The sequence below is a fragment of the Muntiacus reevesi genome, chromosome 17, assembly GCF_963930625.1.
Source record: "Muntiacus reevesi chromosome 17, mMunRee1.1, whole genome shotgun sequence".
NCBI lineage: Eukaryota > Metazoa > Chordata > Mammalia > Artiodactyla > Cervidae > Muntiacus > Muntiacus reevesi.
Genome location: NC_089265.1, coordinates 59326504 through 59350809, shown reverse-complemented (window position 1 = coordinate 59350809; position 24306 = coordinate 59326504). Strand labels below are relative to the sequence as shown.

The following is a 24306-nucleotide window of genomic DNA, read 5'->3' as shown; positions in this document are numbered from 1 at the left end:
AGTGTCCTCATTGTGTCCAACTGGGATTTCCTCTCTCTGGGTACTCCCTGTTGGGGCTTACTCTACCCACCAGTTTTTTTAACAGTTGATCTATCCTTGACCTCTACCAAACTTGGGATGATGCCCTGTCTCTGCGGGGATCTTAGAAATTGGTTTCTATAGGTGCTCTCTAGCTCTGGTGACAGCTGATGGGTTGTTGTATGTTCAGCTCCAACAAATGGGATCTGTTGAGGTTGCCAAGTGAACCGAGGATATCCGGGGACCCTAGGTAGTGGCGACCTACTGCCCGAGCCAGGTCACCGAAGGGTCAAGATTGCCACTGCCCTGCTCTGCTGGAGTCTTGGGGGGGAAGGAGTACTTCCTCAGGTCACAGGAAGAGCAGCAAAGCAACTTCAGCTGGGGGCTGGGGGTGCCAGGATGTTTCTTCCCAAGATGCTGAAGCTGGACTCTGAGCTATACTGAATCTCGAGCTGCCGGAGTAGCAAACGTTGGGGGAGAAAGCTGGTAGCAGCAAAGGGAGATCTTGCTTCAGCCTTGCCCTCTCTGGATCAAAGATTTAAACGAAGCAAAAGAAAGAAGGAAATACTACTTTTTAAAAATAGTATTGGGAATTCCCTGGTGGTCCAGTGGTTAGGACTCCCCACTTTCACTGCTGAGGGCATGAGTTCAACCCTGGTCAGGGAACTAAGATCCTGGCAGTTGTGCAGCATGGCCAAAAATAAAACGATACTTAGGCATTCTGAGCACGAAGTTTGGTAAATGAAGCACACTGAAGAAGGTTAGCCTAAACCAAGTAGCGTTAACAAGCGATGCACAGACATAACCATGGCAGGGGTCACAAAATTCTGGAGCTACCAGTTCTCATCAACAACAAAAACTATACAGGAGTTTATTAAATACTTGCTGCTGCTGCTGCTAAGGCTCTTCAGTCGTGTCCAACTCTGTGTGATCGCATAGACGGCAGCCCGCCAGGCTCCCCCGTCCCTGGGATTCTCCAGGCAAGAACACTGGAGTGGGTTGCCGTTTCCTTCTCCAATGCATGAAAGTGAAAAGTGAAAGTGAAGTCGCTCAGTCGTATCCAACTCTTAGCGACGCCATGGACTGCAGCCTACCATGCTCCTCCATCCATGGGATTTTCCAGGCAAGAATACTGGAGTGGGGTGCCATTGCCTTCTCCAAAATACTTGCTAGACACATGAGAAACAAAATAATAATCTGTCAGGGCCACAGGATCATGTTAAGCCTAACCGTCAGCTGGGTCAGCGCTCGTCACATGCGGGTGCAGAATCTTCCTCCTCCCTCACCAGGAGACACCCTGGAGAACAGACGTGAGGATGACAGACAGACTGGAAGGCACCATGGAGGGGTTCTTTTACACTCAGGCTGGGGAAGGTTTTTCTAAATATGACATGAAGCCTGAAAACAGAAAGGAAGAAAATTAATAAATTCATCCACACACACGCACAGAAACACCTCTGTATGGCAAAGGGCATCGTGAGAAACATCAAAAGCAAAGGTACAGACTGAGGGTGAATTAGCGACTTACATCACAAAGGGCGAGTCTCCTCACTTCTGCTCACCAGTAAGGGAAAGACTCAAAGTCCAACTGGAAAGCAAACAAATGATGTGAATCCTTTCCAGAAAGATACTGCAGATTGTTCTTCAACATCAGAGAGATCCTCAACCTCACTCTTAATAGGGTAAATGCAAATCAGAACTACAAGCAGGCGCCATTTTTCCACCATCACACTGCAAAGATCAAAAAATTTGATAACCACCTTCTGCAGATGAGGCTGAGGGGAAGAGAAAGCAGAGATCAGAAGAAATGTTATAGAAGAGGTGGCATTTATGCTGGGCCCTGTAGGACAGATAATTAAAATCTAATTTAGCAACTCATAGGCACTTAAAAGAAAAAGAAAAACTAATAAAGGGAAAGATGGACAGATTTGACTACTGACTGCAAATTAGAATACACACACATGAAATGTAAAAGCAAAGAAGCTGGGGTGTCTGCAGCACCTGTAATAGCTTGAGGTTGAATGCTGTACGTGTAACAGTCTTCATTAAATTTGATAAGAAAAGCATTAGAATACCACTCAAAAAATAAACAAGCGACATGAAAAAGCAATTCCTAAAATAGGACCTATGACTAGTAATCAGCCACATAGAAAAAGGTTCAACATAATGTACAACCAATAAATGCAATATGATTCCAGTTTTCCAGTGGTAAATCATTAATAAATTAGATAGAAAGATGTTTTATTTCTGTCTGTTAACAAGCATGTGGTAAGATTGATCCTCTGTAGTTATACCTGGCTAGTGGGTGTGCAGATTGATGCAGTCCTTTTTGGAAATAAGTGTGACGTCTTTATTTTTTTAATTAGTTTCTTTATTTTAATTGAAGGATAATTACTTTACAATATTGCGCTGGTTTTTGTGTACACCGACTTGAATCAGCCACAGGTGTACATGTGTCCCCGCACCCTGAAGCCCCCTCCCCCTTCCCTCCCTACCGTATCCCTCGGGCTGTCCCAGAGCACGGGCTTTGGGTGGCCTGCGTCATGTATCGAACTTGCACTGGTTGTATATTTTACAAATGTTAACGTACATGTTTCAGTGCTATTCTCTCAAATCATCCCATGTCTTTAAAAGCTCACATTCTTTCTCTGGGAAATTTCACATCCCAGACTATCCTATGGAAAAAACCTGAAATACAGGGGGAAAATGCTAAGCACAAGGGTGCTTGTAGAATAATATGATAATAATGACAAGTTAGAAACAGTCTAAATGTCCCCAAACTAAACACAATTTAGTAAATTGCAGTATGTTCAGACGCTAGAATGTTATGGAACTATTAAAAAGTTTACATGCTAAAATGTTTGCAAGAAGTTTTAACAGGATGGTTAAATGCTTTTAAGACAGTGTTTAATGAGGGAATAAAGAAACAGTTCAAATGTGTATATAGAATGATCTCAATCTTTTTTTAGTTCATCGCCATGCACAGAGAAAGGATCTGAAGGAGGCAGACGACAACATTAACGAAGGTTCTCTCTCCTTATTTTGCATTTTTAAAAGCCTCTTCAGTTGTAACGTGTTACTTTTGCAGTAAGAAGGTTAAAAGTATTTTGCCGGCGTGTTTGTACCTGAAGTGAGAGCTAAAGACCGCTGTTCCCTTAGGAAAGATCCTGGCCCACAGCTGTGAGGTGCCCCCAGTAAAATGCTGTCTCTTGTGTTTTCCAGCTCTCCTTCGCTGCCACCACGCCTGTGCTAGCAGATAAGAAGAAGTACCCTTACTTCTTCCGGACGGTCCCATCGGACAACGCAGTGAACCCAGCCATCCTGAAGCTGCTGAAGCATTACCAGTGGAGGCGGGTGGGCACGCTGACCCAGGATGTGCAGCGCTTCTCAGAGGTACGGGCTGCGGGGAGGCGCCCCCCACCAGCCCCGGGCCGGGGGCGAGGCCGCTCCGTCAGGGTGGGCGCCGTCCCGGGCCCTGGAGCTGCCGAGGCGTTCGGCCTGCGTGGGGCCCCCAGCTCGCTCAGGAGTGGAACCCTCCCTTCCACTGTGCCTTTTGGCTAAACCATGTGGCTTATTCCCTCACCACCCCTGTGGATGTGTTGTTCTTGCTGCCGAACCTAGTGATGATCTAAAATCATGAGGCGCCACCAAGAGTGTTTCTCCTGTGGGGAGAATTTGGGGAGAAGCCGGCTTGGAATGACGATTCCAAAGTCACTGTGGACTGGGTGGGTTTTTTTTTTAGTTTTTGTTTGTTTGCATGATTTACAAATATACATCAATACTTGGTGTTCTGAGGCTTGCTGTTGTTGTTGCAAGGAAAAGAAAAGTTAAATTACATATAGTTAAAAGAAAAAGAAAGAAAGAAAAGGGTTGCTTTACCCAATTCCTCTAAATCCACTTTCTCTTCCAAGTCAAGGCCGGCTTTCTGTGTATTGTTCATCTGCCCAGACCTTTTTCAGTACTTTTAAACCTAATGTCCTCATACTAGGTAGATATTTTGCATTTTTCACTTTGCAACAGGTCTTCGAGATCTTGATTGACTTCGTTCTTATTAATGGGCTACGATGTTCTTGTCGGGTGAATAGATGGTAAATTACTGAATGTTTACAGCATTTTGATATCACAGCCAGCACCTTTCCACCTAGGCGTGCATCTTCACAATAGATTTCTAGAAGTAGAATTACTGGGACATTTAAAACGTTCAGACAAACTGACCTCCAGAAAAACCTGTTCTAATTTCTAGTTCCTCTAACCGCTTTGAAAATTTCCACACATTTTTACAAACAGCGGATATTAGCAAATCTTAAAAAGCTTTCTCCATTCAGCGAAGTGCAGAATGGTTTCTTTTTTTTTTTTCTTCCTCATCTCTTTAGAGTCCCTACTTTCCTGTCTTCTCCTAGTGTGCTCTTGGTCCTTGGAGCTTCCCCACAAGATGATTCAGTCCCGGTTTGCTTAGGAGCCCAAGAGAAAAAAAGAGAAACCACTGTGAGCAGATCCTCAGGGAAATGTGTGAGGTGGGTGTGTAGGCAGACGTCTGTGAGAGGAGCTGAGGAGGACTCACCCCTTCTGCCAGTGGGGGGATGAGGTGGGGGAGGTGGAGCAGAGCAGAGCCAGGGACCCCCAGACCTGGTTTCCACTTACCTTTCCGAGGCTCTGCCCCATCCTTCCCTGGGAAGGAGAGGCCACTCCATGCGTTAGCTGTGAGACCTTGGCGAAGTCACCTCACTTCTCTGAGCTGCAGTTTCTGCCCCTATAAAATGGGGACAATAACCCTTCCCAAGCCCATCGTGCAGACCTCCTGCCAAAATCAGATGAGTCATGAATTTCAAAGAGTTTTGCAAGCTATACAGTTTATGCGCCGAGAGGGACATTTTCAGAGGTGCTTGAAAAGCAGAAGTGGTCTGCAGTCATCCAAACCAGGCCAGCTTTTCCCTGACAAGAATGGCCCTCCGCTTCCCACCTCTGTTTCCCAGTCACCAGGCAGAAGTGCAGAGAGAACTTGACCTCCAGTGGGAGCGACTCACTGCCAGACCCTGAAGAGACTGTTACTGGAAGCCTGCCCTTTATACGGCAGCCACGAAAGTTCTGGAATGAGTGTGAAGCAGATTCATGGTGAGGGTGGGCAGGGCCAGTCCTGTGGCCCCATCCACGTGAGATTCTGCAGAGACTTGGAGGGACCTGCTTTTTTGCAATGGAGTTTGTGGCTGACACAGCCTGAAGGGCTCTTAGAGACATCTCCCCCAACCTCCTCATTGTACAGAAGGGGAGACTAAGGCCCAGAGAGAGGAACGAACAGAGCTCAGGGCTTCCAAGCACCTCTGAAGTCATGAAAGATTGTTGACAGAGAAGTCAGGACTGAATCCCAGAATCTAGACTCCAGATCCAGACAGCCCATTGACTCCTTCTTTCCATCCCTAACTGACTACCTGAAGTCACATGAGAACTACCTTTGTGTAGAGAGGCTTGAAAAACCCCAATCTTTGGTTTAAAGAGGATACGTGATCAGCCCCAAGCTTTGTAGATTTGCAAACAGCTAGCTGCCCTTTAGGGAGAGGTTATGGTTCCCATTTTACGGATGAGGAAACTGAGGCTCACAGAGGTCAGGGGCCTTCTTGCCCCGGGACACTTGCTGGTAAAGAGCCCAGCTGAGGCTGGAAGCCTGACGGACTGTGGTCAGTGTTTTCTCCTTTCTCTGACCTCACGGGGGTCGGGAGATGCCAGTTTGGTGCCACCTGTCTGGCCCCGCACGGCTGTGTTAGAGCCTTCAGCCAGGTTTCGGGACATCTCAGTGGGAAGCCTCTTTTCTAAGGACAGGATGTTGCTTGGTGGTATTGCTGGCAAGGACCCCTCTCGATTTTAATCTCTCAGCCCAGCTGACTCCTCTCTGTGCCCAAGGGCTTTGGCATCCCTCTCCCGATGTCTGGCTGCATCACTGGAGTGCAGGCCCTGGAAACTCGCCAGGGGCTAACAGCTTTTCGTGAGTGCAGAGGAAACTGGATTCCTTTTATGAAACTGGTCGATCAGCAGCATCAAGCACTTCTGTTCCGGAATTCTGGAAGGAATGTCAAATGAAAGCAGTCCTGAAGATAGAGGGGAATGGGGGGGAAGCCTTAATTAAAACCTTAACCTACTGAAAGGGGTAGAGGGCTGAGGGCTATCCCACCTTGGAACCAGCTGCTCCTTGGAGCCCCCGGCCATGAGATTCAAAGCTAGTGTGCAGTGACCCGGGGCTGCTTCGGCCTTGGATCAGATAAGCCGATCTCTGAGCCCCACTTTGCCAAGCAGTGGCTGTGGACCCCAGGCAGTTCACTTCACCTTGTTGGCTCGGGTGTACCAGATCTAAAGCTGCTGCCAGGACAGTCAGGGGTCCATGGGGAACCAGTGGCCGGAAAGATGGCGCTTGCTTCAGCTCTACCCTCTCTGGGTCAGAGACTCATGTCAGAGGAGAGAAGGAAGGACTTGGTGCCAGAAGACCTCTACGCCCAGATCTGCCAAGCAAGAGCTTAGTGGCCCCGGCAATCCACTACACCTCAGTGAGATCCAGTTCCCTTGTATAAAGTAGAGATATTTACCCCCACCTCACAGGCACTGGGAGATGAGAGCGTTAGATGAAAAAACATAAATGAAAAACTTCTGCATAGTTGGAGTTCATTAAATGGCCATTCTCGCCTCCCCTGGTACTTGGGACAAGCCCTAGGAATGCATATCCATTCACTCAAAAAATACGGATATGGCCTCCGATGGGCCAACATCTGTGAAGGTACAGAGCCTGCGGCATGGAAGGCCAGGGAGGAGTGGACCTGGCTTCAAGGTCAGTAAGTGTCAGGCCTCCTCCTTTGAGTTCTCAACTCTGGTTGCTCATCAGAATCACCAGGTGGAAGAAAAGGTAAAAGTGGTGATAAAGAGACTGCTGCTGAGAGAGTGGTCCATGGGACCCGGGGTGGGGAGCAGTGGACAGGCGGTGGCCTGTGGGCTTGAAGAAAGTGTAGCTCTGGAGGTCTCTGAAAAGCTTGAGAGTGTAGGGATGAAGGAGCTAGAAGAATGGTAAGCTGTGGCAGAGCTGGGGAGGGATGTAGGGATTGGTGGGGCCAAGCCCTGGTGACGAGTGAATAGCTAAAGCTGAGTGGAGGCAGAGGTCACTAGGATCAGGGGCAAGTGCTGAGTGTGTCTGTGTGTGCTCTGAAGGCATAGGATAAGGCAGGGATGCGGTGGAGAGGAAGGTAGTGAGCGGGGGCGGCTGAGGACCAGCAGATAGCCAGAGGCTTATTTGAGCCTATTTTCCCAGCTCCTGGTTCTGTGGTCTACCAAACCATCTTCACTAAGTTTGGATTCCTGATCCCAGGATGCTAAACTAACCAGCTTAGTACCGTTGAACAGACCTCTCAGTCTCTCTTGGCCTCAGTTTCCCCTCTGTAAGATAAGGGGGTTGGGTCGATTGACCTCTGAGAGCTCTCCTAGCTCAAGGAATTTGTGATGAAGGTTCAGGGTCATTGCCCCTGATCCTGCCACTCCCAGGGGTGTGACCATGAGAATTAGTGAGTTTCTTCCTCTTAAAAATGGGGATAATAACGATAACTAACTCTTAGGATGCATGTGAGGATTGCATGTGTTCCAAAAGTTGAAGTGCTAAGAGGAATGCCTGACTCATAATAAGCACCGTGCAAGGGGTGGCAGTTATTTTTATTGTCATCTAGAATCTGGTTCCTTAACCCATGGCTGGCCGCCGTTCAGCAGCCCAGACATACGGTGGGTTTTAGTGCCCGCCCCAGCACCACTCCTGTCTCCTTGCTCCCTGCAGGCGGGCTCGAAGACGCCTTGCCCAGTCGCTAGTCCTTAGCGATCTGGGTGCTGCTGGGGCTGAGCTTTCCGTAACAGAGGCTCCCTCAGGAGCTGGGACCCACCGAAGCCTTGATCTGTCCAAGACCAAAAGGGCGCCGTCTGCAGAGCTTCCTCTTCAAAGCACCTGCCCTTTCAGCCCTCCGTGGCCTTTGGAGCCCTTCCTTGCTTGCCAGGTCACCGTCTGCCCCAACCGAAGTCTGGTCGCCTCGGTCACCTTCTCTAAAGTTGCCACTGATACGGCTTGGAGGACATGCCCACAGCGGAGGGTGGGGGGACCCTGTGGACGAGAGCCCTTCTGTCCCCTAGCCCTGCGTGCTGCCTGGCGCACATGTGTTCAGTAAGGATTTCAGTAGATCAATCTCTGTCTCCTAGGCCAGATTCTTAGAGGCCAAGGCAGTGGTTTCTTTTTTTGGGGTCCGTAGGTGGGGGTGAGGGGCTGCAGGGACGTGTCAGCCCCTGTTGTCAGTCACAGGGGCCGTCGGGGAGAGGGGGGCACCCGCAAAGTTGGGAAGTCACGTTCCCACAGAGCGCAGCTCAGGTCATTCTGACACCTGTTAGCTGAGTCTTGTTTGGATGTGGCATGGTTTGTTGGTGGGGGATTCTGCTAGAGATCTCGGTGGAAGGTTCTGGGCCAGCCCCTGGAAGCAGCAGGGACCTGGGACCTGCTCGCTGGTTCTTCGGGGTGGTGTCAGGGTTGGGCATTGGGAAGGAGCTCACTGTAGTTTGTGTCTGAGCTGTGTTTTTGGCTCTCTGGGATGTTCATTCTGAGTTGTCATCACTTCAGCATCCGCTTGTACCCGGATCAGGTCATCCCATCCCCTAAAGCAGTTCTTGCGGTGTGGCCCTTGACCAGCAGCACTGGCAATGGGAACTGGTTCCCGGCAAATCTGAGCTCCCCACCCCAGGCCCCTGAATCAGACCCTTGGGGGTGGGGCTCAGCACGCTGGGGTTGGAGAATCCCGGTGTTAGAGGAATGGAAAGCTTTCAGCTGAGGCCCCTGTGCTTCGAGGCCCACTTTCTCAGAAAGGAGGGCCAGAGCCAGCCCTGGTCTTTGTCCTTGGCGTTCCTCTAGGTTGCAGGGTCACCCACAGACCTGCAGATCTTCTCTTATCAGGAGGCCGGAGGGGACTCCTGACAGATCAGATTCTGACCCTGATGGTTCTACTCTATGCGCCAACTTCTATTTGAAGACCTTGCTCATGCTTTTAGGATATTTTCCTGTCCAGAGGTGGCTGCAGAGGCTGAGCCTAGAAGGCAGGCCTCTGAGGGGAATGCCTTGTTTGGGCTTAGAGCTCCACCCTTGGAAGGATGGCTCACACCCTCTCTTCTCCTCTTCAGACCGGGGAGGAGACGGCAGATGCTTCCTCCTGACACTCCCCTGCAGGTCTTCAAAGCCAAGCACCCTCCCACCTCACACACCCCAACACTTAGAGAAAGGAGCTGCCCTGGACCCTGCTCAGGGAAGATGGGGTGCTTGCCTGGGGGGCCAGGGTGAGTGCGACCCTCACTGCTCACCAGGGCTGCGATATTAGACAACTGTATCTCCACCCAGGCAGCGTGGACCCTGGAACACACGAGTGAGTGAGGGCCCAGAGGAGTTCCTGGAGGTCTCCGGAGGGGGAGGGAGGACGAGTCCTGGCCGTCCACCTCACAGCCCTGAACAGGGGTGCTTCCCGGGGACCCTGCACAGTCCCTGGGCCAGGCTCCCGGAGCATGGCTGCAGCCCCATGGAGCAGCCGCTGCCCCGGAACCTGGGTAGGAGAATGTATTTAATGGTTATGACATCATCTCCTGCCATTTGCGGGGTACCTACCACGTGCAGGTGATAACGTTTCATCACCCAGCATGGTCCGTCTCCGTTTGGTAGAACAGACTCAGGAGGGTGAAGTCACTTTGGCAAGGCTTCACCACGCAGGGGCAGGTGTAGGTGTGAACCCAGGTTTTTGCCTCTCCTTGTGGAGAGACGGGGGCATGGGCCTGGGCCCGTGTCTCCCATCCATCCCACCCAACACCCACCTCAGGAGCAAGGCCGTAGGTATCCAGAACAAGCAATCCAGGTCTCAAGCAGGGCTCCTCACAGCCCCCTGGGATTTCCGCCATGAGATTCTGCATTCACGTCTTAGGACCTTCCCAGATCCCAAATCCCAGGGCCGTCCATCCGCATCTGCTCCTGCCAAGTGTCCCAGGGGAGCCTGTCGCAGCCTTGGCTGAGCTTGGCTAACAAGGCGCTGCTTCTTGTCTCGTGTGGGTCCCCAGAGCTCTTCTGGTAATTCTGGCTGTGGTTCCCCACCCCCAGGGCCCCGCTGCCTGGCTTTGGTCGTGCCAGGGTATGTGAGCGAAGGAGTGGGGTTGGAAGGTGTAGGGAACCTTCGGGAAATGGAAGGTAGGTAGGGCAGGAAGGGAAGAATGGGCCGGCGAGAGGCTGGTGAAGCCGCACGTGATGGTGACGCCGCCACGCTTGGACTCCACCTGCCAGCAGCGGGAGCAGGGAGCCGTGGGCGGTTTCAGATCAGGGGTGAGAGATGGCTAGCAATCTTGAGGGCTGATTGGGACGAGCAGACTAGAGCCTGGGAAGCCAGCCAGAAGGTTATTGCAGGGATTCAAAAGAAAAATAATAAGACTGTGTCACTTTCTTACATAAAAACCTCAAGTTCTGTTCATTAGTTTTTGCTTGTTTTAAAATGCTCATATGATGTTTTCTAACCATGATATTGATATGGACTCAATGCAGAAAACTTGGAAAACACAGAACAAAAAAAAGGAAAAGTAAAAATCGGCCGTAACTACCCACCGAAAGGTCGGTGTTAACATCTCTAGGCATATGTCTGTACCATTTTTTCCCTACACATGAGTGAACTTGCCTTAACAAATGCATGCTCTGACTATAGCAGCGCCTTCCGTAACCTTGGAGCCCAGTGCGAACATTTTCCCCAGCCAGCAGATGTTCCCCACCACCGTGACTCGTGATGGCCTGGCAGCTCTGGGCCGGGCGACCCCGTGAGATGTCCCCGCCTTTGCCACAGCCTGATGTTTGGGTTTGCTCTTCTCCAGCCTTCTTTATCCTGTGATCTGTTCCCTTCCCGTCTCCCAATATAGTTCTGCAAATAGTCTATCCATCGGTGGTCTTCTTGATCATTTTCCAGAACGTTTAGAGATTTTTAAAAAGTCTTTGACATTTTGAGGAATCTGGGATGGTACAGGAAGTGTTCTCTGTTGCTGATTTTTTTTTTCCTAATAGCTGGTGAAAAAGAATTCTACCCTATGGATATACCATAAATACTCAAGGAAGCTCCCATTACTAAATGTGGGGATAGATACTTGCCAATTTTTCCTGATTACAAACAGCAGTGCAGTAAATCCATGCTTGTATTTTTGTGTGAACATCTCTGATTACTTTTCAAGGATAAGTTCCTAGAAATAACGTGTGCACATTTTACAACCTTTTGTACGTGTTGCCAAATTGTCCTCTAGAAAGATCACACCAATTTAGTTTCAGAGCAGTATATGAGAGCACTCATTGCCAATACTGTATATTATTCTTTTTTGATCCTTGGCAATGGCTGTTTTAATTTGCATTTCTTTGATTACTACTGAGACTGAATTCCTTTTTTACTAGGAATCGTTCTCATTTCTGTTTCTCCTTTTGTAAACTGGCTGTTAATGTTATTGGCACATACTCCTGTTGGAGTCTTTCTTACTGATTTATAAGTGTTCTTTATAAAGTAAGGATGTCAACTCTTTGTCACAGTTGTTACAAGTATCCCCTCGTGTTTCAAGTGGCATTCAATTTTGTTTTTTTATTTGATAATATTAAAAATTTTAATATTTAATATAGTCAAGTTTAAGAAGACTGTTTTTCCTCACTTTTAAGTTTAGTTTGTCTTATTCTTCCCACCCCCCAAATTTCCATAAATTCACCTTCATTTTCTTCTTTGCTTCTAATTGGCCCAGAATTTCAGCATGTGGCCTGAGATCAAACCTTTCTTTTTTCTGCCCCCATAGTCATTCAGTAATTCTCCAGCATTTAATGAAGCTATCTTTTCCTGACCCATTTAAAATGCCTATGCTAAATATTATCTTTAGAAAATAACATACTGCTTTTTGCATTTAATTTCCAGTTCTATATAATATAAATAAAATATAAGCCACGTATGTGATTTTAAATTTTCTAGTTGTTGTTCGTGTGTGAGTCGTGTCCGACTTTTTGCAACCCCATGGCCTACAGCATGCCAGGCTCCTTTGTTCTTCACTATCTCCTAATGTCCAGGAGATAGCCATTGAGATAGTCCATTGAGCCGGTAATGCTATTAATATCCAACCATCTCATCCTCTGTCGCCCCCTTCTCCTTTTGCCTTCGGTCTTTCCCAGCATCAGGATCTTTTCCAGTGAGTCAGCTCTTCACATTGGGTGGCTGAAGTGTTGGAGCTTCAGCTTCAGCATCGGTCCTTCGAGTGGATTCTCAGGGTTGACTTACTGTAGGTTTGACTGGTTGGATCTCCTTGCAGTCCAAGGGACTCTCGAGAGTCTTCTCCAGCACCACAATTTAAAAGCATCATTTCTTTGGTGCTCAGCCTTCTCTAAGGACCAACTCTCACATTCTTACATGATTACTGGAAGAACCATAGCTTTGACTATACAGGGCTTTTTTGGCAAAATAATGTGTCTGCTTTTTAATATGCTGTCTTGGTTTGTCATAGTTTTCCTTCCGGGAAGCATGTGTCTTAATTTCATGGCTTCAGTCACTGTCCACAATGATTTTGGAGCCCAAGAAAATAAAATTTTCTAGTAGCCACATTTTAAAAAGAAAAAAGAAATCAGAAAAATTAATTCTAATAATGCACTTTATTTAATGCTGTGGACCCCAAACATTATCATTTGAACATGTCCATATCATAGCCATTTCAAATGCAGAGGAACCACATGTGGCTAATGGCCACCTATTAAACAGTGCACCTTTAGACAGTTATGCATTTTTAAAGTTTTGTTCCCTTGATCTAACTATTCTGGAATTGGCATCCCAGTGTTTTGAATATTCTTTCTTTGATATACTTTTATGTGCAGTCTTGCCTTCTTTTTCACAGTTGTCTCTATTTTTACCCATTAGTTTTTGTAAGATTCTTAAAGTGCCGTTGGTATGTTTATTTGAATTTCAGCAAATCCAGAATTAATTTAGGAGACATTTGTCATCTTTATAGTACTGAGTCCATCTATTCATGAATAACCATCTCTCCGTTCAAAGTGTTTTAGGTCCTCAATACCGCTTTGTCATTTTCTTCATATAGATGTTTTTCATTTTATGTTAGGTTTATTTTCAAGTATTCTATATTTATTATTGCTTTTGGGAATGAGATCTAATTTTCTTGACGTTTTAAAAAATGGTTCTTGCTAGAATATAGGAAAGCTGTTGATCATGTTTTTACGTCTTTGACTGCCTATATCGAATTCTTATTACTTCTGGTAGTTTTTCCTCTCTTAATTTTCATGAGTTTTTTAGATAGACAACAATACTATCTGGAGCAAGAGAAAATTTGCTTTCTGTTTTCCACGGTTACGCTATTTTTATCTTCATAATTTTTCGTTGAGGAGGTAGTGTATAATGGTTAGAACAGAGAAACTTCCTGGATTCCAATTCTGACTCAGCCACTTACCAACTTTGTGACCTTGGGCAAATCATATAACTTTTCCATGTTCCTGATAATGGGAATGTACTCATATTACCTCAGATATTGTGGATATTAAAATAAATGAATGCATATAGAGCACTTAGTTCTTAGAACAGTGCTCAAAAGAGTGCCCAATATATTATGGCTATTATTATTGTTACTATCTTTGCTTTATTCACTAAATATTCTAGTATTACATTTAAAATGATGATAATAGTGAATATTCTTGTCTTGTTCTTGACTTCAGTGAGAATGCTGTTTGTAAGGTATGATGTCTGTTAGAAGAACAGATATTCTTCATCATTTTAAGGGAGGCTCTATTTTATTTATTCAGTGTTTAAGCCAAGATAAGCGCGCTGAAAAAAATCCGATGTCCTTTTAGAATCTGTATGAAAACTTGCTCGGCTTTTTTCTTTGCTCTATTAGTGTGCAGATTACAGGCGTAAGTTCCCTTGTGTTCATCCTGTAATGTGTCATCCATTTAACACCTGTTTATTGAGTACCTAGCGCACATTGAGCACTGTTTTAGGCACTGTGGACACATCTGTGGATGAAGCTATATCCCTGCCCTCAAGGAGCTTGCATTCTAGTTGGGGAGACACATGACTTTTAAAAAAACAGTTAAGCAAATAGACATGTGGTATATCAGATAATGGTAAATATTAGGTAGAAAACTGATCTAGGGTAAGAGGAATAGAATATGCCATGGGAGGTGGGGTGAGGTCAAGGACAGCTTCAAAGATGAGGTGGCATTTGAGTAAATGCATGCAGGCAGTAAGGGGCAAGTCATAGGGTGTCTGGGAGAACTGGTTTCCAGACTGAGAGCACAGCGTGTGCAAAGGTCCCGACACGGGAGTGAATCTGACGGTGCTGGAACCACGTCATGGAGGCCGTTATGGCTGGAACAGAATGAGTGAGGGGAAGGTGGAGCAGTTTTTAGGGGGAGGAGAGTTGGGGGGTCTCTGCCCCTCACAAGACATTAGTGAGGATATTTCATGTAAGATAAAATCCACCATTTTAACCATTCTATATTATACCAGTAAATAGTTTTGGTATGCACACAGGACATTTTCCTCCCTTCAAAAAGAAATTTTATTTCCATTAGCAGGAACTCACTTACTGTAGCAGTAGCTCCCCGCCTCCAGCCCCTGACGACCACAGATCTACTTTCTGTGTCCATGAAAAGTGAAAGTGAAAATGTCAGTCACTCAGTCGTGTCCGACTCTTTGTGACTTCATGGACCGTAGCCCACCAGGCTCCTCTCCATGGGATTCTTCAGGCAAGAATACTGGAGTGGGTTGCTATTTCGCTATTTCCTTCTCCAAGGAATCTTCCTGACCATGGGATTGAACCCAGGTCTCCCTCACTGCAGGCACTCTTTACCGAGTGAACCATCAGGGAAGCCAGAATACTGGTCTGTATTTATGGATTTGCCTGTAATAGATTTTTCACATAAATGGAACCATGGAGATGTGAGGTAGGGGAAATAGGTGAAAGTGACAAAAGGTATAAACTTCCAATTATAAGATAAATGAGTTCTGAGGATGTAATATACAGGATGGTAGCTGTAGTTAACAATAATGTTTTGTATATTTGAAAGTTACTAAAGAGAATCGGGCTTCCCTGGTGACTCAGTGGTTAAAAAAAAAAAAAAACTGTCTGCCAGTGCAGAAGACGTGGGTTCAATTCCTGGGTTCGGAAGATCCACTGGAGGAGGAAATGGCAACCCACTCCACTTTTCCTGCCTGGGAAATCCCAAGGACAGAGGACCCTGGTGGGCTACAGTCCCTAGGGTCACAGAAGACTCAGACATGACTTAGTGATTCAACAACAGCAAAGAAAATTCAGTTCAGTTCAGTCGCTCAGTCGTGTCCGGCTCTTTGCGACCCTATGAACCGCAGCACGCCAAGCCTCCCTGTCCATCACCAACTCCCGGAGTCCACCCAAACCCATGTCCATTGAGTCAATGATGCCATCCAACCATCTCATCCTCTGGCATCCCCTTCTCCTCCCGCCCTCAATCTTTCCCAGCATCAGGGTTTTTTCCAATGAGTCAGCTGTTCACTTCAGGTGGCCAAAATATTGGAGTTTCAGCTTCAACATCAGTCCTTCCAATGAACACCCAGGACTGACCTCCTTTAGGATGGACTGGTTGGATCTCCTTGCAGTCCAAGGGACTCTCAAGAGTCTTCTCCAACACCACAGTTCAAAAGCATCAATTCTTTGATGCTCAGCTTTCTTTATAATCCAACTCTCAACAAAGAGAATAGACCTTAAAAATTCTCATCACAAGAAAAAAAAATTAACTGTGTGACATGCTGGATATTAAGAAGAGTGGCAAGAATAAACAAAAGAACTATACAAAAAAGATCTTCATGACCCAGATAATCACAATGGTGTGATCACTCACCTAGAGCCAGACATCTTGGAGTGAGAAGTTAAGTGGGCCTTAGGAAGCATCACTACAGACAAAGCTAGTGGAGGTGATGGAATTCCAGCTGAGCTATTTCAAATCCTAAAAGATGACGCTGTGAAAGTGCTGCACTCAATATGCCAGCAAATTTAGAAAACTCAGCAGTGGCCACAGGACTGGAAAAGGTCAGTTTTCATTCCGGTCCCATAGAAGGGCAATGCCAAAGAATGTTCAAACTACCGCACAATTGCACTCATCTCACACGCTAGTAAAGTAATGCTCAAAATTCTCCGAGCCAGGCTTCAGCAATACCTGAACTGTGAACTTCCAGATGTTCAAGCTGGTTTTAGAAAAGGCAGAGGTCCAGAGATCAAATTGCCAACATCCCTTGGATCATTGAAAAAGCAAGAGAGTTCCAAAAAAACATCTATTTCTGCTTTATTGACTATGCCAAAGCCTTTGATTGTGTGGATCACAATAAACTGGAAAATTCTGAAAGATGGGCATACCAGACCACCTGACCTGCCTCTTGAGAAACTTATATGCAGGTCAGGAAGCAACAGTTAGAACTGGACAAGGAACAACAGACTGGTTCCAAATAGGAAAAGGAGTACGCCAAGGCTGTATATTGTCACCCTGCTTATTTAACCTATATGCAGAGTGCATCATGAGAAACGCTGGGCTGGAGGAAGCACAAGCTGGAATCAAGATTGCCGGGAGAAATATCAATAACCTCAGATATGAGGATGACACCACCCTTATGGCAGAAGGCAAAGAGGAACTGAACTACCTTCTCTTGATGAAGGTAAAAGAGGAATGAAAAAGCTGGCTTAAAACTCAGCATTAAAAAAAATGAAGCTCATGGCATCCAGTCCCATCACTTCATGGCAAATAGATGGAGATACAATGGAAACAGTGACAGACTTTAGTTTCTTAGGCTCTAAAATCACTGCAGATGGTGACTGCAACTATGAAATTAAAAGACGCTTGCTCCTTGGAAGAAAAGCTATGACCAAACTAGACAGCATATTAAAAAGCAGAGACATTAAGTGCCAACAAATGTCCATCTAGTCAAAGCTATGGTTTTTCCAGTAGTCATGTATGGATGTGAGAGTTGGATCATAAAGAAAGCTGAGCATTGAAGAATTGTTGCTTTTAAACTGTGGTGTTGGAGAAGATTCTTGAGAGTCCCTTGGACTGCAAGGAGATCCAACCAGTCAATCCTAAAGGAAATCAACGCTAAATATTCATTGGCAGAACTGATGCTAAAGTTGAAGCTACAATACTTTGGCTTTCTGATGCCAAGAGCCAACTCATTCGAAAAGACCCTGATGCTGGGAAAGATTGGAGGCAGTAGGCGAAGGGGACGACAGAGGATGAGATGGTTGGATGACATCACTGACTCAATGGACAAGAGTTTGAGCAAGCTCCGGGAGAACAGGTGAGGAGCAGGGAAGCCTGGCATGCTGCAGTCCATGGGGTCGCAAAGATTTGGACATGACAGAGCAACGGAACAACAACAGCAATGATGGATACTAGCTTACTTTGGTATTCAGGCTTCCCAGGTTGTGGAGTGTTAAAGAATCCACCTGCCAATATAGGTGATACAAGAGTTGAGGGTTTGATCTCTGGATTGGGAAGACCCCCTAGATTAGGAAATGGCAAGCCACTTCAGTATTCTGGCCTGAGAAGTTCCGTGGACAAAGGAGCCTAATGGGCTACAGTCTATGTATGGGTTGCAGAGAGTTGGACATGACTGAGCACATACACTGTGATTGTCATAGTGCAATATATACATATATGAAGTTATTATATTATATGCCTTAAATTTATATGATATGATATGTCAAGTATGTCTCAATAAAACTAAGAAAAAGGGGGGCCATAAAATACATGGCATTTTGTGTCTGGCTTGTTTGTATATCTTCTTTGAAGAAATGCCTATTCAAATCCTTTGTCTAGCTTTTAACTGGGTTATTGTCTTTTTGCTATTGAGTTTTAGTTCTTTATATATTCTGGATACCAGACCTTTATCAGATGTTTAGTTTGCAAATATTTTCTCCTATTCTGTGGGTTGTCATTGTACTTTCTTAATGGCGTCCTTTGCACAAAAACCTTTAATTTGGTGAAGTCTAGTTTATCTGTTTGGTTTTTTTGGTTGCTGTTATTTGTACTTTTGGTGTCATATTTAAGAAGCCATTGTTTAATCCAAGGTCATGAAGACTTAAACCTATGCTTCCTGTTAAGAGTTTTATAGTTTTAGCTCTTACAGTTAGATGTTTTTGCATTTTGAGTTCATGTTTATATACGGTGTGAGGTAAGGGTCTTCTGTATGAAGCTGTCCAGTTGTCCAAGCACCATCTGCTGAAAAGACTGTTATTTCTCCATTAAATGGTCTTGGCATCCTTGTTGAAACTTAGTTGACCATAGAGGTATGGTTTTATATCTGGACCACTTGAGAACTTTTTTAAAAAAAGAAGGGGGTGATCTGATGTACATTTTAAAAGGATCACCCTGGCTGCTGAGTAGAAGGTGGTCACTTGGAACTAGAAAATGAAAACTGACTGGATCCTGAATATTTCTTTTACAGTAGAGCTGGCAAAGTAGGTTTCTTGATGGAATGTATGCGCAATGTGAAAAAGAATGAGTCATTAAGGACAGCACCCAGATTTTTGATCTGAGCAACTGGAAGGAATTAGTTACTACTTATTAACTTGAAGAAGGATGCAGTGGAGAAATTTTTAGAGAAGGAAATCAACAGGTAGTTTAGATATGCTTATTGGATATTCAGATGGAGATGTTGACTAAGCAGCAACATAAATGGATCTGGAATTCACATTTACATTAAACCCTATTGATATTCCTAAAATAGACTTTTCTTTGTTATGCTGAATTATTCTTTAATCAATTTAATGATCTCATTTTTTCTGTAAACACATGATAATAGTTATATTTTACTCTGATTATGTCATCTTCAATCAGGTTTAGTTGTCGGAGTTATTCTGGTGTTACAGCATGAATCAGAAATCTTTCCATCTTTTTTTAGGTGCTATGGAACAGTGTAGAGAATATACAGATTAGCTGCTCTTTGAAAATCAAACAGTGAGTCTGTGAAACCATTCAGGATTTTTTTGTCCCCCATCCCACCCTTGTTGCAAGTTATCTTTTTGGCTTAAATGGCAACCCACTCCAGCATTCCTGCCTGGAGAATCCCATGGACAGAGGAGCCTGGCGGGCTACAGTCCACGGGGTCACAAGAGTCGGACACGACTGAGCGACTTAACTACTGCTGCTACTACCTGCTTCTTGATCACTTTAGATTTATGATTCTTATGTGGATTTTGGAACTTAAATTTTCCAGAGAACAGTAAATTTGCTTGAGACTTTCTAACTTATTAGTATGTATTTCAGTGCAGTTTAATATTTTTTTTCTTTCATCATATGTTTTCTCATTACAGATGTTTCCCCACTTTTTTCTTGATTAAGCCAGTTGGTTTGCTTCTTTACTGATGCAACTGGTATTAACATCTTAAATTCAGGGTGCAAAAAATGGTCCCATTTGTAGTTTTTCCAAATTAAATGAGAACCTGTATCATGCAGCCCACCAGCCGGGTTTACTGGGGTCGGCCTCTCCCTCTCGTAGTCACCCTCCTCCAAAGTAGCCCGTGGCCCAGCTGGGAGAGGCTGTCGTTTGCAGCCACGTCGTGGTGCTGTTGATACTAGTTGAACTGGTCACCTCCTAACGGAGGTCCCTGGACACACTTCCGGGCATCCGCAAGCCCCGCTCTCCTTTTGGAGCCGCTCCCAGGAGGCAGCATCACTTTGTCAGAGGTGGTTTGGTCATTTTCCTCCTGTGGGTCCAGAACCTTTGTTGGCGTCTTCTACTCTGATATCCACACTCCTCAAGAATCAGAAAGACTTCTTTCACAGCCCTACCCCTAAACAGTCCTGTTCCATTTTGCTCATCCTCTTTAAAACGGACACTTTGGCTTCTTCTGGGGGCCCACTTGCTTCCCCTTTAAAGACTTATCCCCCTCCCCAGAGGTAAACAAGTTTTCCAGACATTTCCTTTGCTGAAAAACATCAAGAAAAACACAAGGAAAATTTTCAGTTTAAAAACATCCTGTTATCTTGGGGTTTTTTTAGCCCTAAGATCCAGCACTTGGGTTTTTATTGGCTTTGATTCTATTTGCCTGCTTTCTAATTTATTTTCTTCTGTTTTTGTCTTTATTAATACCATCCTTCTTCATTTATGTTTGTTTTGCCATTCTTTTTCTAACTACTTGATTTGCATATTTATTTTTTACTCTTTTTTAGTTGCTGTCAAGTGTATTTAAGCCAATACATTTGCCTTTGATTACAACTTTAGCCAAATCCTATATTTTTAGCTAAATAATATGGCATCCTCATTGTAATAAGACTATTCTATAAGTGCATTTTCAGTTTAAAATGTTAGGCATCTACTCCTGTAAGTACTATTATGAAAATATAATATCTATCGTGAGCTACAGAAATTAGCACGTTTATTTACTGTGCATCCCTCACCATCTCTAATTTTGAATTGCTATACTTTGAGATTTTATTTGACTTTATTTTTTTATTGAAGTGTAGTTGATTTACAGTGTCGTGTTAGTTCCTGGTATACGGCAAAGTGACTCAGTTATATATTTTTTCTCTTTTTCACACATTATGGTGTATTACAGGGTGTTAATATAGGTCTCTGTGCTATACAATAGAACCTTTTTTATCCATTCTGCGTGTAGCAGTTGGCATCTGCTGATCCCCACATCCCAGTCTACCCCCCCCCCCCCCCCCGTCAGCCACAAGTCTGTTGTCTGTTTTGACGTTATTCTTTTTGTTGCTGTTGTTCAATTGCTTAGTTGTGTCCAGCCCTTTGTGACCCCAGGGACTCTAACACGCCAGGCTCTCTGTCCTCCACTATCTCCCAGAGTTTGCTCAAATTCATGTCCATTGAGTCAGTGACGCTACCTACCTATCTCATCCTCTGCCGCCCCTTTCTCCTTTCGCCTTCACACTTTCCCAGTAGCAGGGTCTTTTCCAATGAGTCGAGTCTTCACATCGAGTGGGCAAAGTATTGGAGCTTATGGATATTCCTTTTCCATAATTATTTAGAATACTGATTTTATTTGAAAACTGTATTACAATAACCATGATTTTAAGATTTAGATCCATATTTATATGGCTTCAATTTTTATTGACATATCTTTCATGAGTTGTGTCTTGATTTATCTCTCTGTGGCATGAATACATCTTTGAATAATGTTTTTCAGGAAGCATATGGTTTTTCTATCTGCTGATAGACTGTCTACGCTATAGACTGTGTTCTGTGCTGTTGCATAGACCACAGTCTGTCTCTGTTGCTTCTCCTATGAAGTGTAGATTTTTATGATTATAATACTTTTCCTCAAACCTCTGTAGACTTACATCAATGTTGTAATGAAGTCTGATGTAATCTGATTTGATCTCTTTGACAATAAGTTTTTTTTCCCCCTGTGCTAGATGCTTATTGGGTTCTTTCTTAATCTTTGGAATTAAAAAAGAAAGTATGGCTCATGTCAGATATTTGTCTATTTTGTTTAAAATATGATTACCATTTTTTGATTTGAAGAATGAGTGTTCAGATTGCAGAAGTTTTCTTCTAGTATATCTTTCATTATATCAGACTCTTTTGTTCTGGTGTCTTAATTTTAGAAATATCAATAATTTATGAGTGTGTCTCTGTTGCTTGTTCTCCATATTATTATTTTCTCTCTGGCCATTTTTGTCTCAGTCCTTGTTCTGTATATTCTGAGAAAATATCTCATTATCGTACTCCACAACATCGATTGCAGCTAAATTCTGTTCTTTACTGCTTCTAATGCCTCTCAAAGTTCTCATAAAGTTATTCATTTCCTGTCATTATCATCTTAGTTCTACCAGCTTTCTTTTAGTTTCAATCTTAGTTCTACCAGCTTTCTTTTAGTTTCAATCTCTTCTATTGCATATGCTATTTCTTACACTTCAGAGGCCAGGTTTTCTTTACTTCCTTGAAATACAAGACAGACGATACAGTTTACTTCTGGCTCCTGTGGCGAATCTTCTTAGGGGTGATGTTCCTCCTCCATGTGCATTCCTTGCCTGTCTCCTTTATGTTCTAGAAGATCTCATAGGTTCCATATGCACTTTAGGTCACCCCTGACCCGGTATTTGTTCACATCTCCTGGGACCCCCTCGTTACTCTGTCTGGATGCTTTCCCTCCGACATGAATCTGGAAGAGCGGGCGATGAATGTTCACATGACCAACTAGAGACATGCAGCCTCGGGGTCGGGGGTCACTTCGTGCTGTGCACATTTCTTCTCTGCTTTTCTGGCGGAGCTGTGTCCAGCATGTCCTATCCCATCCCTTCTGGTCTCTTCCTTGTCCTTCCATTCTCTGTGCCTGGGAGAACCGGGCTTGAGCAGGCTTTGTTTGTCCTGGATCAAATGGCCCAGCCACCCCTAGAGACTTGGCTGTGAGGGGTGGGCCCCCCGCGTGGCCTCTGCGCCGCTCCTGCGGCCGGCCTCTTCTCTGGCGCTCAGTCACTGGCCATCGAGGGCTGGGAGGTGGGCGCCGGGGCACGTCCGCCCTCCTTGCAGCCCCGTGCTGCCTTCTCAGGAAGGAGAGCTGTGAGTCAGCCTTCAATCTGTCTCCACTGGCGCTCTCCCCAGCAGAGATTCCTCAAAGTTGCTGGCATACCGATGGCGTGCTTTCCTATTTTCCAGTGCCGAAGCAGATCTCCCCTATTTTTATACTCCCTTGGTCCTTTCTGTCACTTGCAGAAGGAGGTAGCTTAGGTGGGAGTTGGACATCTGTGCTCAGCTTTACCATCTTTCTCAAAAGTTTCACAGCTAACAGTTACCCATACTTTGTACTTTGGAATACAGATATATGACAGATCCTGAGCATTTCCTTTTCTGTGGCCCCCTTTGAAAATTCCTTATGTTTGCTGGCCCACATCATATCTGGTTTTATATTTTTTCTGAACACTTTTCCTCTCCCTCTCAAATTTCAATTTAGCATCCTCTTGATCAGATGGATAAATGCTCCCAGGAAACATGGTGTTCCAGTCTTAGGGTGGTGAGTGCCAGCCCTTGCCAGGGGCTCATCTTCTGGCTTCACAGGCCATAGCCAGGGTTCCAGCAGTATTGATGGTGTTTCCCACATCCTCCTTTCTGTGCCGGAGCGATGACCTTCAGATGGAAGCAGAGAAGGAACCGTCCTCCTGCCCCAAGTCCGTAGTCTCCTTTCTAAGTCTTTTGTTGCACTACAGCCATTTCGGTTTCCTTCTGGCACGCAGGCCCTCCCGCGTGAATCAGCAGACGTGGGCAGCAGGTGGTGGGGGAGAGGGTGGCAGAGGCCCCCCTCGCTGCTTGGCCAGCAGCCCCAGGAAGACAGCACATCACACCATTTGCCATATCAAGTCTGGGAACAGCTGCCTGGTACCCTTGTCAGGGAGCCGCCGCGCACCACACGTCTGCTCCTTCCGGGGACAGTGCAGAGATTCCTGCCACCTTGGGTGCCTGCGAATTCCCCTGGGGGCTTTGTGGGGTGTGGAATAACACCCTCCTGAAGAAAGCCCAAAGTGCCCACCCTTCGTGAGAAGATGCACGCAGCAGGCTTTGGTTCCAGCGGCACCAGTAGCTCTTTCCTCCCGTCTCCCGAGCCCAGTATCACGGCTGATACTAAACACCGCCATTGCCTGGACCTCAACCGTGGTGGATGCAGCATGCCATCAGTATACTTTAGTCTGTGTAACAATCTCAAGGTAAGCTGTGCTTATGGCCCTTTCACAGGTGAGGAAAGTGCTTTAAGAATTCCCTTGTTGGCCCGAGGTGGCCCAGTACGAGGCATAGCCAAGGACTTCCAGTCTGCAGCCAGCCAACTCCAGCTTGTACTCCTTCCTCTCTCCCACTGCCTTCCCCTCGGGGAAAGTAGACCCACAGGCCCTTGTCCTGGGTTCAGAGCCGGGGTCTCCTGCCGTGGGCCCGTGGGTCACATCCAGCCCCTGCCTTGTAAATAAAGTTTTATTGGAGCATAGCCATGAGCATCCATCTTCTTGTTGTCTGTGGTTGCTTGCGCAGTGTAAAGGCAGAGTTGAGTCCTTGTGACAGAGACCGTATGGCCTGTAAAGCCTAAAATATGTATTATCGGGCCCTTTCCAGAAAACGTTTGCTGACCATGGTTTACATCAGGCCTGTGGAAAGAGATAGACTGGAAGTTAAATCAGATGCTCATTACTTCCCTTGTGTGACCTTGGGCAACTGACTTCACATCTCTGAACCTCATTTTACTTACCCATAAACTAGTCACAACAATACCTTCGGGCTTATT

General features: G+C 45.5%; 1 protein-coding gene across 2 annotated transcripts in view; it reads left to right on the top strand.

The window, feature by feature from the left end:
- The window catches only part of GABBR2 (gamma-aminobutyric acid type B receptor subunit 2), a 353521-nt gene that overhangs the window by 146522 nt on the left and 182693 nt on the right, over positions 1 to 24306 (top strand). For both annotated transcript variants that reach the window (XM_065908009.1, XM_065908010.1), the window contains exon 3: positions 3241 to 3411. In XM_065908009.1, coding sequence (XP_065764081.1) covers positions 3241 to 3411 — 171 coding nt within the window. The remainder of the gene's footprint in view (positions 1 to 3240; positions 3412 to 24306) is intronic.